The following is a 13519-nucleotide window of genomic DNA, read 5'->3' as shown; positions in this document are numbered from 1 at the left end:
GTACTAGTCTAGTGTATCAGCCTGTTGTATTTGTGATTTCATACCTTTCATAAAAAAAAGCTTATGTACAACTAACTATTAATCTATACATAGACAATCTTACATCAAATAATTTGATATTTCATATGTTTTTAGGCAAATGACATCAAATTAGTAAGTTATAAGAGATTTCATATTACATGATAAGAGTTTAAGATTCTGTTTATCACACAGCTCATATTTATGAGAAAATAAGCTAAAAGTTTATTTCCCTATAATTTCGACTTTTTCACCACAAAATAATCAGGTGGTGCCATCAAGATGTCTTGGTAAAGTATTTTATGATAGAAAATCTGTTTCCTGTTTGTACTACATCACATGTCCTGCCACTGTGTGAAGCTTATTGTTGTGTCTCTGATGTTGACAGGGATGCTGAAATGACAGAGAAGATTGTAAAGTCCCTAGACCTGAAGATCTCGCCACGAGACATGAGACATAATGATCCGCGTGTGAAGTTACAAGCCATCATGGGGCAATGGCTAAGTGTGTCCAGGGCTGTATTAGGTAGGACAGTGGCTAAGTGTGTCCAGGGCTGTACTAGGTAGGTAGGACAATGGCTAAGTGTGTCCAGGGCTGTATTAGGTAGGTATGACAATGACTAAGTGTGTCCAGGGCTGTATTAGGTAGGTAGGGACAATGGCTAAGTGTGTCTAGGGCTGTATTAGGTAGGTAGGACAATGGCTAAGTGTGTCTAGGGCTGTATTAGGTAGGACAATGGCTAAGTGTGTCTAGGGCTGTATTAGGTAGGACAATTGCTAAGTGTGTCCAGGGCTGTATTAGTTAGGTAGGACAATGGCTAAGTGTATCCAGGGCTGTATTAGGTAGGTAGGACAATGGCTAAGTGTGTCCAGGGCTGTATTAGGTAGGTAGGACAATGGCTAAGTGTGTCCAGGGCTGTATTAGGTAGGTAGGACAATGGCTAAGTGTGTCCAGGGCTGTATTAGGTAGGACAATGGCTAAGTGTGTCTAGGGCTGTATTAGGTAGGTAGGACAATGGCTAAGTGTGTCCAGGGTTGTATTAGGTAGGACAATGGCTAAGTGTGTCCAGGGTTGTATTAGGTAGGACAATGGCCAAGTGTGTCTAGGGCTGTATTAGGTAGGACAATGGCTAAGTGTGTCTAGGGCTGTATTAGGTAGGTAGGACAATGGTTAAGTGTGTCCAGGGTTGTATTAGGTAGGACAATGGCTAAGTGTGTCCAGGGCTGTATTAGGTAGGACAATGGCTAAGTGTGTCCAGGGCTGTACTAGGTAGGTAGGACAATGGCTAAGTGTGTCCAGGGCTGTATTAGGTAGGTATGACAATGGCTAAGTGTGTCCAGGGCTGTATTAGGTAGGTAGGACAATGGCTAAGTGTGTCTAGGGCTGTATTAGGTAGGTAGGACAATGGCTAAGTGTGTCTAGGGCTGTATTAGGTAGGACAATGGCTAAGTGTGTCCAGGGCTGTATTAGTTAGGTAGGACAATGGCTAAGTGTATCCAGGGCTGTATTAGGTAGGTAGGACAATGGCTAAGTGTGTCCAGGGCTGTATTAGGTAGGTAGGACAATGGCTAAGTGTGTCTAGGGCTGTATTAGGTAGGACAATGGCTAAGTGTGTCCAGGGCTGTATTAGTTAGGTAGGACAATGGCTAAGTGTATCCAGGGCTGTATTAGGTAGGTAGGACAATGGCTAAGTGTGTCTAGGGCTGTATTAGGTAGGTAGGACAATGGCTAAGTGTGTCTAGGGCTGTATTAGGTAGGACAATTGCTAAGTGTGTCCAGGGCTGTATTAGTTAGGTAGGACAATGGCTAAGTGTATCCAGGGCTGTATTAGGTAGGTAGGACAATGGCTAAGTGTGTCCAGGGCTGTATTAGGTAGGTAGGACAATGGCTAAGTGTGTCTAGGGCTGTATTAGGTAGGTAGGACAATGGCTAAGTGTGTCCAGGGTTGTATTAGGTAGGACAATGGCTAAGTGTGTCCAGGGTTGTATTAGGTAGGACAATGGCCAAGTGTGTCTAGGGCTGTATTAGGTAGGACAATGGCTAAGTGTGTCTAGGGCTGTATTAGGTAGGTAGGACAATGGTTAAGTGTGTCCAGGGTTGTATTAGGTAGGACAATGGCTAAGTGTGTCCAGGGCTGTATTAGGTAGGTAGGACAATGGCTAAGTGTGTCTAGGGCTGTATTAGGTAGGTAGGGCAATGGCTAAGTGTGTCTAGGGCTGTATTAGGTAGGACAATTGCTAAGTGTGTCCAGGGCTGTATTAGTTAGGTAGGACAATGGCTAAGTGTGTCTAGGGCTGTATTAGGTAGGTAGGACAATGGCTAAGTGTGTCTAGGGCTGTATTAGGTAGGTAGGACAATGGCTAAGTGTGTCTAGGGCTGTATTAGGTAGGTAGGGCAATGGCTAAGTGTGTCTAGGGCTGTATTAGGTAGGACAATTGCTAAGTGTGTCCAGGGCTGTATTAGTTAGGTAGGACAATGGCTAAGTGTATCCAGGGCTGTATTAGGTAGGTAGGACAATGGCTAAGTGTGTCCAGGGCTGTATTAGGTAGGTAGGACAATGGCTAAGTGTGTCCAGGGCTGTATTAGGTAGGACAATGGCTAAGTGTGTCCAGGGCTGTATTAGGTAGGTAGGACAATGGCTAAGTGTGTCCAGGGCTGTATTAGGTAGGACAATGGCTAAGTGTGTCTAGGGCTGTATTAGGTAGGTAGGACAATGGCTAAGTGTGTCCAGGGTTGTATTAGGTAGGACAATGGCTAAGTGTGTCCAGGGTTGTATTAGGTAGGACAATGGCTAAGTGTGTCCAGGGCTGTATTAGGTAGGAGAATGGCTAAGTGTAATACCAGGGTTTTTGCCAGGCATATTTTGGGGCCGGTACACGGACCCATTCCCAATTTCGGTCTATATTTTCCCAATCCCGTCTGTATTTTCTCAATCCCGGTCTGTATTTTCCCAATCCCGGTCTGTATTTTCCCAATTCCAGTCTGTCTTTTCCCAATTCCGGTCTGTATTTTCCCAATCCCGGTCTGTATTTTCCCAATCCCGGTCTGTATTTTCCCAATCGCTGTTAACATAAGACAACCTAAAAATTTGGATTTATACGAGCTTCCAGTCATTTTTTTGTCAACGTTAAAATGTTACCGTGAGTCATCGTGTTGTTGTTGGTTTTGCGATGCGCGCATGCGCTTGGATAGTCTTATTGAAGTCAAATCATATCTGCGTTTGAATCGCCCGTTTAAAGGGGAGTTTAATGCAAAGCGTTTATGTACGTTGACTCGTTCTATTTACCGAGGTCAAATCAAGTACTGGACTCGGGACGATGTCACACAATTCCAAATATTACGCAAAGAAAATTTTGCTCAAAGATTCGAAAGATTTAATGAAAGTTACAAGCTTTTTAAAACAAAATACTGGTAATTCCCGATTTGAAAATCAGGCAGCTGCTTCAAACGATCTCCAACCTGAAACGAAAGTTAATTCAAGTAAAACTGAAAGCGAAAACAAAGCTTGTTAATGAGTTTAAGCACACTAAAGACAGAAAATTAAACATTCTCTGATTGATTAAAACAAATACAGTTTGTATCCTGAAAAGAGATGCTGACTTGTATTCATTTGTACAAATATTATGAAAAGAAACAGCTAAGCTTGTATAATTCATATATTTTTCCAATTTTATAATATACAGTAAAACCTCGTTATAATGCCACCCGTTATACCGCCAAACTCACTTATCGCCATGAATTTATTCAGAACGGATTTCCTTCCATGCTAATGCACCCGTTTTACCGCCAAACTCGCCTACCGCCATCAGCCATCATATTTCCGAAACAAACAGTTAAATTAACATTATCTTGACCTCGTTAATATCGCCAAATTTAGTCCAGAATGACGTGTGTGTTTAGATGTTATTGTGACGTGACTGACAGGTAGGCTAATTAGCTGTACGCCTGTGAGCACGTGTATGTACACACATGAAATCAATCGACCATGGCTAATCCTTTGTGGTTTTTCTACAGGTAAGTTTACAGGTAAGGTATCATAAATAAAGCTCACTTCTGTGATTTGTAGCAGTTGTCACATTTAGTCGATTGTATTGATAAAAAGGAGCCCCCAAGTCTATTCTTAGATACCGCTACATGCTTTGTTAAAATCTCGTGGGACTCTGTTACTCCCGAGACAATCGCGAGATGCTGGATACACAGCGCGTACCACGTGACGACGCGTCGTCATCGATACCGGAAACCCCCGACACAGACATGCAGGCATTACTAGTGCGTGTCCATGACGAACTGGACTTAGATCCAGAGTTGCGACTCACAGTTAGACAATTCATTGATATGGACAAACATTTAGCACCAAGTGAAGTTGTCGAAGAAGGCGACATCGTGAAATCGGTGACCACAAACGCGATCTCGGACGACGATGATGACGACAGCGAGGTTTGCATAGCCCCGCCCCCTACTATAGGAGAAGCAAAGGTGGCTATCGACACCGTTGTAAAATTTCTCGAACACGAGAGTTCTACAACCGAATCAGATATTCAAAAATGTTTATCTATTCAACAGTTTATCTTGTCAGTTGGCCAATTGAAGGCAAAACAAACGACCATTAACTCATTTTTTGAAGCCCAGTAACTTGAGGCTGAGCGTACACACGATCGCGAGGTTACATTGACTGATTGAATCATTCTCGGTAAAGTAATTGAATTTATCTATTTACAGTGTACAGTATTATCATGTATCATTTTGATATTAATAAAATGTTTTTGATATTTTTTTCTTAAGTAGTTTTTGATCTCCCAAGCATCCAGTTGTTATGGGAACACCACCGATAAATTTTGGACATCAAACTCGGTTATGAATGGCAAACCCGATATACGGCCACACTCGTTATATCGCCAAAATTTCGGAGAACAGAAGGTGGCGTTATATCGAGGTTTTACTTTATTCTCAAATTTGATGAAACACCGATGGTATTTTCCCAATTTGAGGAAAATGCCAATGATATTTTCCCAATTTTTGTTCAGGGACCCTTTCCCAAAATAGCTGGCAAAAACCCTGGTGTATCCAGTGCTGTATTAGGTAGGTAGGACAATGGCTAAGTGTGTCTAGGGCTGTATTAGGTAGGTAGGACAATGGCTAAGTGTTTCTAGGGCTGTATTAGGTAGGTAGGACAATGGCTAAGTGTGTCTAGGGCTGTATTAGGTAGGTAGGACAATGGCTAAGTGTGTCCAGGGCTGCATTAGTTAGGTAGGACAATGGCTAAGTGTGCCCAGGGCTGTATTAGGTAGGTAGGACAATGGCTAAGTGTGTCCAGGGCTGTATTAGGTAGTTAGGACAATGGCTAAGTGTGTCCAGGGCTGTATTAGGTAGGACAATGGCTAAGTGTGTCCAGGGCTGTATTAGGTAGGTAGGACAATGGCTAAGTGTGTCTAGGGCTGTATTAGGTAGGTAAGACAATGGCTAAGTGTGTCCAGGGCTGTATTAGGTAGGTAGGACAATGGCCAAGTGTGTCTAGGGCTGTATTAGGTAGGTAGGACAATGACTAAGTGTGTCCAGGGCTGTATTAGGTAGGTAGGACAATGACTAAGTGTGTCCAGGGCTGTATTAGGTAGGTAGGACAATGACTAAGTGTGTCCAGGGCTGTATTAGGTAGGTAGGACAATGGCTAAGTGTGTCCAGGGCTGTATTAGGTAGGTAGGACAATGGCTAAGTGTATCCAGGGCTGTATTAGATAGGACAATGGCTAAGTGTGTCTAGGGCTGTATTAGGTAGGTATGACAATGGCTAAGTGTATCCAGGGCTGTATTAGGTAGGTAGGACAACGGCTAAGTGTGTCTAGGGCTGTATTAGGTAGGACAATGGCTAAGTGTGTCTAGGGCTGTATTAGGTAGGTAGGACAATGGCTAAGTGTGTCAAGGGCTGTATTAGGTAGGACAATGGCTAAGTGTGTCTAGGGCTGTATTAGGTAGGTAGGACAATGGCTAAGTGTGTCTAGGGCTGTATTAGGTAGGTAGGACAATGGCTAAGTGTGTCTAGGGCTGTATTAGGTAGGTAGGACAATGGCTAAGTGTATCCAGGGCTGTATTAGGTAGGTAGGACAATGGCTAAGTGTGTCTAGGGCTGTATTAGTTAGGACAATGACTAGGTGTATCCAGGGCTGTATTAGGTAGGTAGGACAATGGCTAAGTGTGTCCAGGGCTGTATTATGTAGGTAGGACAATGACTAAGTGTGTCCAGTGCTGTATTAGGTAGGTAGGACAATGGCTAAGTGTGTCCAGGGCTGTATTAGGTAGGTAGGACAATGGCTAAGTGTGTCCAGGGCTGTATTAGGTAGATAGGGCAATGGCTAAGTATGTCCAGGGCTGTACTAGGTAGGTAGGACAATGGCTAAGTGTGTCCAGGGCTGTCTGTCACGCAATAGTTGTCCGTACAACTCCTTCTAAAGTACTACTCCGATTTTAACGAAACTTGGTATACATAATCAGTATAACATGTAGTTTTGCATCCAACATTTTTTTCAAAAATCCATTTTTCAAAATGGCTGCCAGCTTCTCATTGGTTGAGGCTTGTCCCGACAACTCCTCCTAAAGTACTACTCCGATTTTAACGAAACTTGGTATACATGATCAGTATAACATGCAGTTGTGCATCCCACATTTTTCCCCCCGAAAAACCAATTTTCAAAATGGCCGCCGGCTTCTCATTGGTTGAGTCTTGTGCAGACAACTCCTCCTAAAGTACTTCCCGATTTTAACAAAACTTGGTATACATGATCAGTATAACATGTAGTTTTGCATCCAGCTTTTTTTTCAAAAATCTATTTTTCAAAATGGCTGCCAGCTTCTCATTGGTTGAAGCGTGTCCGGACACTCCTCCTAAAGTACTACTCCGATTTTAACGAAACTGGCAGGGGACTTTGTATTGCTATTTAAGACCAAACAAACCTTAATTTTAGTATAGGGGAGATAATTGTGTTATTTAGTATAGGGGAGATAATTGTGTTAGGGGAGATTATTGTGTTATTTAGTATAGGGGAGATAATTGTGTTATTTAGTATAGGGGAGATTATTGTGTTATTTAGTATAGGGGAGATAATTGTGTTATTTAGTAGAGTGGAGATAGTTGTGTTATTTAGTATAGGGGAGATAGTTGTGTTATTTAGTATAGGGGAGATAGTTGTGTTATTTAGTAGAGTGGAGATAGTTGTGTTATTAAGTATAGGGGAGATAGTTGTGTTATTTAGTATAGGGGAAGTAATTGTATTATACAGCAGCCAATTACAAAACATTTGATCTATAAAAGTGTTTGAATGGTGCACATATATTTTGGTTTGAACCTTACTGGAGACATTGAAAGAAATGACCTTTGTTACATTATCATCTAAGTTAGTGATCTGAGAGGTAAAATGTGTAGGCATGATACTAAACTCCTTAGCATGGCTCCACAAGCATCACAATTACCCCTGGAAAAAAACAAGATGAGAAAAAATAACATAATTATATCCATGGTTGTGTATCTATAAATTGACATAGAGAGAATTTATTATATTAATAGATGTGGTTGTGGACAAACTGCCGTCACCGTTGGAGATATCTGAGGACCGTGTAGAGAAGCTGATGTGCTCCCAAGGCCAGAGTTTCTTGTCCTTCCCCAAGGCCACACAGGAACTCAAAGATGGTAAGTTAACAGAGGTCACAGGGGCAGACTTTTTAACAGAGATATATCTTACGATACCATCACAAATTAAAGCCACAAATTAAAAATATAGTTATGGTCATCTCCGTTCTGATTCATGTAAGTCTAAAGAAGCAAAGGCCTTGATGACTTTCTGTTAATTTTTGTATATATTTTAGAAATCTAGACCTCTTGTCAAGGATTTTTTATGTTAATAACTTTCATAATCAAAACAAGGTGAAATTTCATTGACCTTTAGGGTCACTCTTGTTTATGACACCATACCCATGATGTGTAAGGTCAGTCAAGGTTATTGATACCATTTATCAATCACCATTTTGGCTACGTACGTAAATGATAAATTAGTAGTTAATGTATTAATGTTATATTCCTACATAATAGTTTCATTGACCAATCTGATATGTATCATCTTGAATGAATGAGTTTCTGGGGTGGGAGATTGAAAATTGCCTTCTTGTAATATTTCATTGTTGTTTTGATTTCCGCATACTTAGCATTTGCATAAACATATATACGTATTATATAACTTAGAATTCATCATCAAATCTCTAAAAATCATCCTACAAAATAATTCATTCTACTTCAATGGAAAATATTTCATGCAAATACTTTAAACCACAATGGAAATGAAAGTAGTATGGACTTATGCAAACCTTGTGATTGGGTTTTTGGAACAACAACTAAATGATAAATTGATGGCAACATTTAGTAAATATTTACAGACATGCTAGAAAAGGTACTTGGATGATTTTTTTATCATATGGAACAAGTCCAAAAGATGATATATTAATATTTAAATACATTTTAAACAACATCAACCCATTTATCCAATTTACCATGGAATGTAGCGACACGGAATTAACATTTTTAGATGTCTTAGTTCAAAAGTCTGGCAAATGTATCATAACAATATTTACTACATTTTTTACTACCTTTACTCTGAATAGTTTCGTATCTTTATTTTCTATCAAACCATTTCTAAGTTAGAATCTTTATTGATAAACAGTTATCATGTATATTTTTTTGCAATTAATTAAAATAATATGATTGTGAGAAGTTATAGTTAAGAGTGAAATGTGTAGCCTTTGTCTTTAAGTAAGGTTTAGATAATTAGACAATCAGACTTTATGTTTCTTTGTGTCGAAACTTGACAAAAATTTGTAACGAATGTATTTAAAACATGTCAATGTCCGTCAAGATGTTTTGTCTGAATTATCACATTTCAACAGGCCCCTGGTTAAGATATCTCTGTGATAATCGTAGGAGAAGATTCTATAAATCACTTCTGTTTCAGCCTTCATCGCATGTAGTACACGTGACAACAGGCCCCTGTCTGAGGTTTCTCTGTGATAATCGTAGGAGAAGATTCTATATATCATTTCTGTTTCAGCCTTCATCGCATGCAGTACAAGTGACAACAGCCCTGTTATCCTGTTTGTATCTAAAATGTTTCCTGTGGAGAGAAAGATGTTACCACAGTTCAAACAAAGGTAAGAGTACTGACTGGTGGTGGAGGACAACAGAATACTGTTAATGGTCAACCTCGTTGTCCTGTCTGTCAAACAGAGATTAAAAAGACACTGTGATTGTATTTGAGCAGAATCTGTAAAGAATCATTAAATCTAATGATTTTGTCAATGAATTTCTCTTCTATCAATCCTAAAATATAAATTGAACTTTTGCAGAGTAATTAAGTACACACATAGTTTAGCCTGGTTACATTACATTTAAGTATTTTGATAGATTTTATCAGAAGAATGCATCTGATAGAAGAATTCTTAGTATGTTAATTTCTTTACAAATATAGTCTTGTTGATACCATAGTGTATACAGGATGTGATCAGTAGATTTGTTGCTACGGTAACCAACTAAACAAAATATTTAAATAAAATACAGTCTTCCCCTTTAACCACTAGGCCACTAACTGATGCAGAAATACAACAGAGAAGAGAACAGGCACGTCGGCGCCATCTTGAAAAAATGTCCGGTTCCTCTGTTGTTGTTGAGCAGACAACAAATAAAGAGGGTAAGTAAGTCCTCATACGGCTTGGTAGTCCTCTGTCTACACAAAAATAACCCACAAACATAAAGAGGGTTAGTAAGTCCTCATACGGCTTGGTAGTCCTCTGTCTACACAAAAATAACCCACAAACATAAAGAGGGTTAGTAAGTCCTCATACGGCTTGGTAGTCCTCTGTCTACACAAAAATAACCCACAAACATAAAGAGGGTTAGTAAGTCCTCATACGGCTTGGTAGTCCACTGTCTACATAAAAATACCCCACAAACATAAAGAGGGTTAGTAAGTCCTCATACGGCTTGGTAGTCCTCTGTCTACACAAAAATAACCCACAAACATAAAGAGGGTTAGTAAGTCCTCATACGGCTTGGTAGTCCACTGTCTACACAAAAATAACCCACAAACATAAAGAGGGTTAGTAAGTCCTCATACGGCTTGGTAGTCCACTGTCTACACAAAAATAACCCACAAACATAAAGAGGGTTAGTAAGTCCTCATACGGCTTGGTAGTCCACTGTCTACACAAAAATACTCCACAAACATAAAGAGGGTTAGTAAGTCCTCATACGGCTTGGTAGTCCACTGTCTACACAAAAATACTCCACAAACATAAAGAGGGTTAGTAAGCCCTCATACGGCTTGGTAGTCCACTGTCTACACAAAAATAACCCACAAACATACAGTCCTCATATGGCTTGGTAGTCCACTGTCTACACAAAAATAACCCACAAAGGTAAAGTCCTTATACGGCTTGGTAGTCCACAAGCTATCCCGACCAACGAGGGGGAGAATTGGTAATGTTGGAATAATATTCCTGTAAATGTCTAGATTTCTTTGTATAGTGGTACGTGATTGTACTTTGTTCAGAGGTGTACTTCCTGTCATTACATACTGTAAATCACTTATATTCCGCGAGTACTTAATTTCACGAACTCACCTCATTCGACTTATTCGCCAATACATAATTTCGCGAATTCTGATCTCAAAATGACTTTAAATTCGCGAATGAGGTTAACAGGTCGGCGATATTTCCATGTGGAGAGTGAAGTGAGTTGTTTTCAATGTAAATAAAGCTTTCAGTGTTCATATGTAGTGTTTTGTGATACAAAATTACAATCTGATATAAATGTCTAATTTATCATTCTATTATTACTTTAACGGCAATGTCTGTACTCCAACTAAAGATAACGGTAGATTCAAAATGGACGTCACTTATTCTTGTCATTCTTATATAAATATTCGCGAGGGATTTGAATTTGAGTTTGACTCTCCTCGCGAATTTACACGAAAATAAATCCCACGCGAAATATAAGTGATTTACAGTATGTTAAACAGTTTGGTCTCTGTTAATACCATGTATTCATGTGTACACCTCGCTCAGAAATATCTGTTGTACTGACCACTGTTGTTTTGTAACAGTGACAACCAGCCCAGGTACAGCAATCTCTGGCGAGGGAGCCACATCAGGTACCAACAGTGAAGGAGCCACATCAGTCAATGGCATTGCTATGGATGTCAAAACTGCTTCCAAGGATACCAAAGAGGATGAGGCGCCTACAGTGTTTGTGGCGTTTGCGCGAATTTATAGTGGCACAGTGAAAAAGGGACAAAAGCTGTTTGTCTTAGGTCCTAAACATGACCCCTCACAGGTAGGTCAGATCCAATGGAAATACATATGTAAGTATGGACATTTAGTTTGTGTGAATTGTATTTTAGGTGTTGACAATACACATTTCTTGATATCCTGATATACAAAATATATATATAGAGAGAGATATACAAAACTTCGAATAACTATAATGATAATAATGTAATGATAACTATAAAATAAATATTTAGACATGTATTAATAGTCCTGACTATCAGATAGAATCCACACTAAATTCCAGCTGTTGTTTTTGTGTTGACACAGATTGAGGAAGGAGCCGTTCGTGTAGGCCAGTCTGTGGAGGACCTTGGGACTCGGGACCACATTACAGCCTTCTCTGTGTCCGACCTCTTCCTGTTCATGGGACGAGAACTAGAGCACATGGAGGAGATCCCTGCAGGAAACTTACTGGGTTTGTACTGAATTTGATTAGAATACAACTCAGATTGTTACAAAATTCCATAAGTTGTTACAAAATTCCATAAGTTGTTACAGAACTCCATAAGTTGTTACAGAACTCCCATGAGTTATCACAGAATTCCATAAGTTGTTACAGAACTCCATAAGTTGTTACAGAATTCCATAAGTTGTTACAGAACTCCCATAAGTTGTTACAGAATTCCATAAGTTGTTACAGAATTCCATAAGTTGTTATACAGAATTTCATAAGTTGTTACACAACTCCCATAAGTTGTTACAGAACTCCATAAGTTGTTACAGAACTCCATAAGTTGTTACAGAACTCCATAAGTTGTTATACAGAATTCCATAAGTTGTTACAGAATTCCATAAGTTGTTATACAGAATTTCATAAGTTGCTACACAACTCCCATAAGTTGTTAGAGAACTCCCATAAGTTGTTACAGAACTCCATAAGTTGTTACAGAATTTCATAAGTTGTTACAGAATTCCATAAGTTGTTATACAGAATTTCATAAGTTGTTACACAACTCCCATAAGTTGTTACAGAACTCCATAAGTTGTTACAGAACTCCATAAGTTGTTACAGAACTCCATAAGTTGTTACAGAATTCCATAAGTTGTTACAGAACTCCCATAAGTTGTTACAGAATTCCATAAGTTGTTACAGAATTCCATAAGTTGTTATACAGAATTTCATAAGTTGCTACACAACTCCCATAAGTTGTTACAGAACTCCCATAAGTTGTTACAGAACTCCATAAGTTGTTACAGAATTCCATAAGTTGTTACAGAATTCCATAAGTTGTTATACAGAATTTCATAAGTTGTTACACAACTCCCATAAGTTGTTACAGAACTCCATAAGTTGTTACAGAACTCCATAAGTTGTTACAGAACTCCATAAGTTGTTATACAGAATTCCATAGGTTGTTATACAGAACTCCATAAGTTGTTACAGAACTCCATAAGTTGTTACAGAACTCCATAAGCTGTTACAAAATTCCATAAGTTGTTACAGAACTCCATAAGTTGTTACAGAACTCCCATGAGTTATCACAGAATTCCATAAGTTGTTACAGAACTCCATAAGTTGCTACAGAACTCCATAAGTTGTTACAGAACTCCCATAAGTTGTTACAGAATTCCATAAGTTGTTACAGAATTCCATAAGTTGTTAGAGAACTCCATAAGTTGTTATACAGAATTTCATAAGTTGCTACACAACTCCCATAAGTTGTTACAGAACTCCATAAGTTGTTACAGAATTCCATAAGTTGTTACAGAATTCCATAAGTTGTTATACAGAATTTCATAAGTTGTTACACAACTCCCATAAGTTGTTACAGAACTCCATAAGTTGTTACAGAACTCCATAAGTTGTTACAGAACTCCATAAGTTGTTATACAGAATTCCATAGGTTGTTATACAGAACTCCATAAGTTGTTACAGAACTCCATAAGTTGTTACAGAACTCCATAAGCTGTTACAGAATTCCATAAGTTGTTACAGAACTCCCATAAGTTGTTACAGAATTCCATAAGTTGTTATACAGAATTCCATAAGTTGTTACAGAACTCCATAAGTTGTTATACAGAACTCCATAAGTTGTTACAGAATTCCATAAGTTGTTACAGAATTCCATAAGTTGTTACAGAATTCCATAAGTTGTTATACAGAATTCCATAAGTTGTTACAGAATTCCATAAGTTGTTAT

General features: G+C 39.0%; 1 protein-coding gene across 2 annotated transcripts in view; it reads left to right on the top strand.

Moving 5' to 3' along the window:
• Positions 1-13519, top strand: part of LOC117335223 (elongation factor-like GTPase 1) — a 39786-nt gene that overhangs the window by 11662 nt on the left and 14605 nt on the right. For both annotated transcript variants that reach the window (XM_033895211.1, XM_033895212.1), the window contains exons 11-16: positions 407-543; positions 7573-7695; positions 9104-9203; positions 9630-9739; positions 11153-11382; positions 11646-11793. In XM_033895211.1, the coding sequence (XP_033751102.1) occupies positions 407-543; positions 7573-7695; positions 9104-9203; positions 9630-9739; positions 11153-11382; positions 11646-11793 (848 nt within the window). The remainder of the gene's footprint in view (positions 1-406; positions 544-7572; positions 7696-9103; positions 9204-9629; positions 9740-11152; positions 11383-11645; positions 11794-13519) is intronic.

Source organism: Pecten maximus, chromosome 9 (assembly GCF_902652985.1).
Source record: "Pecten maximus chromosome 9, xPecMax1.1, whole genome shotgun sequence".
Classification (NCBI taxonomy): domain Eukaryota; kingdom Metazoa; phylum Mollusca; class Bivalvia; order Pectinida; family Pectinidae; genus Pecten; species Pecten maximus.
This window is presented reverse-complemented; position numbering and strand designations above follow the sequence as displayed.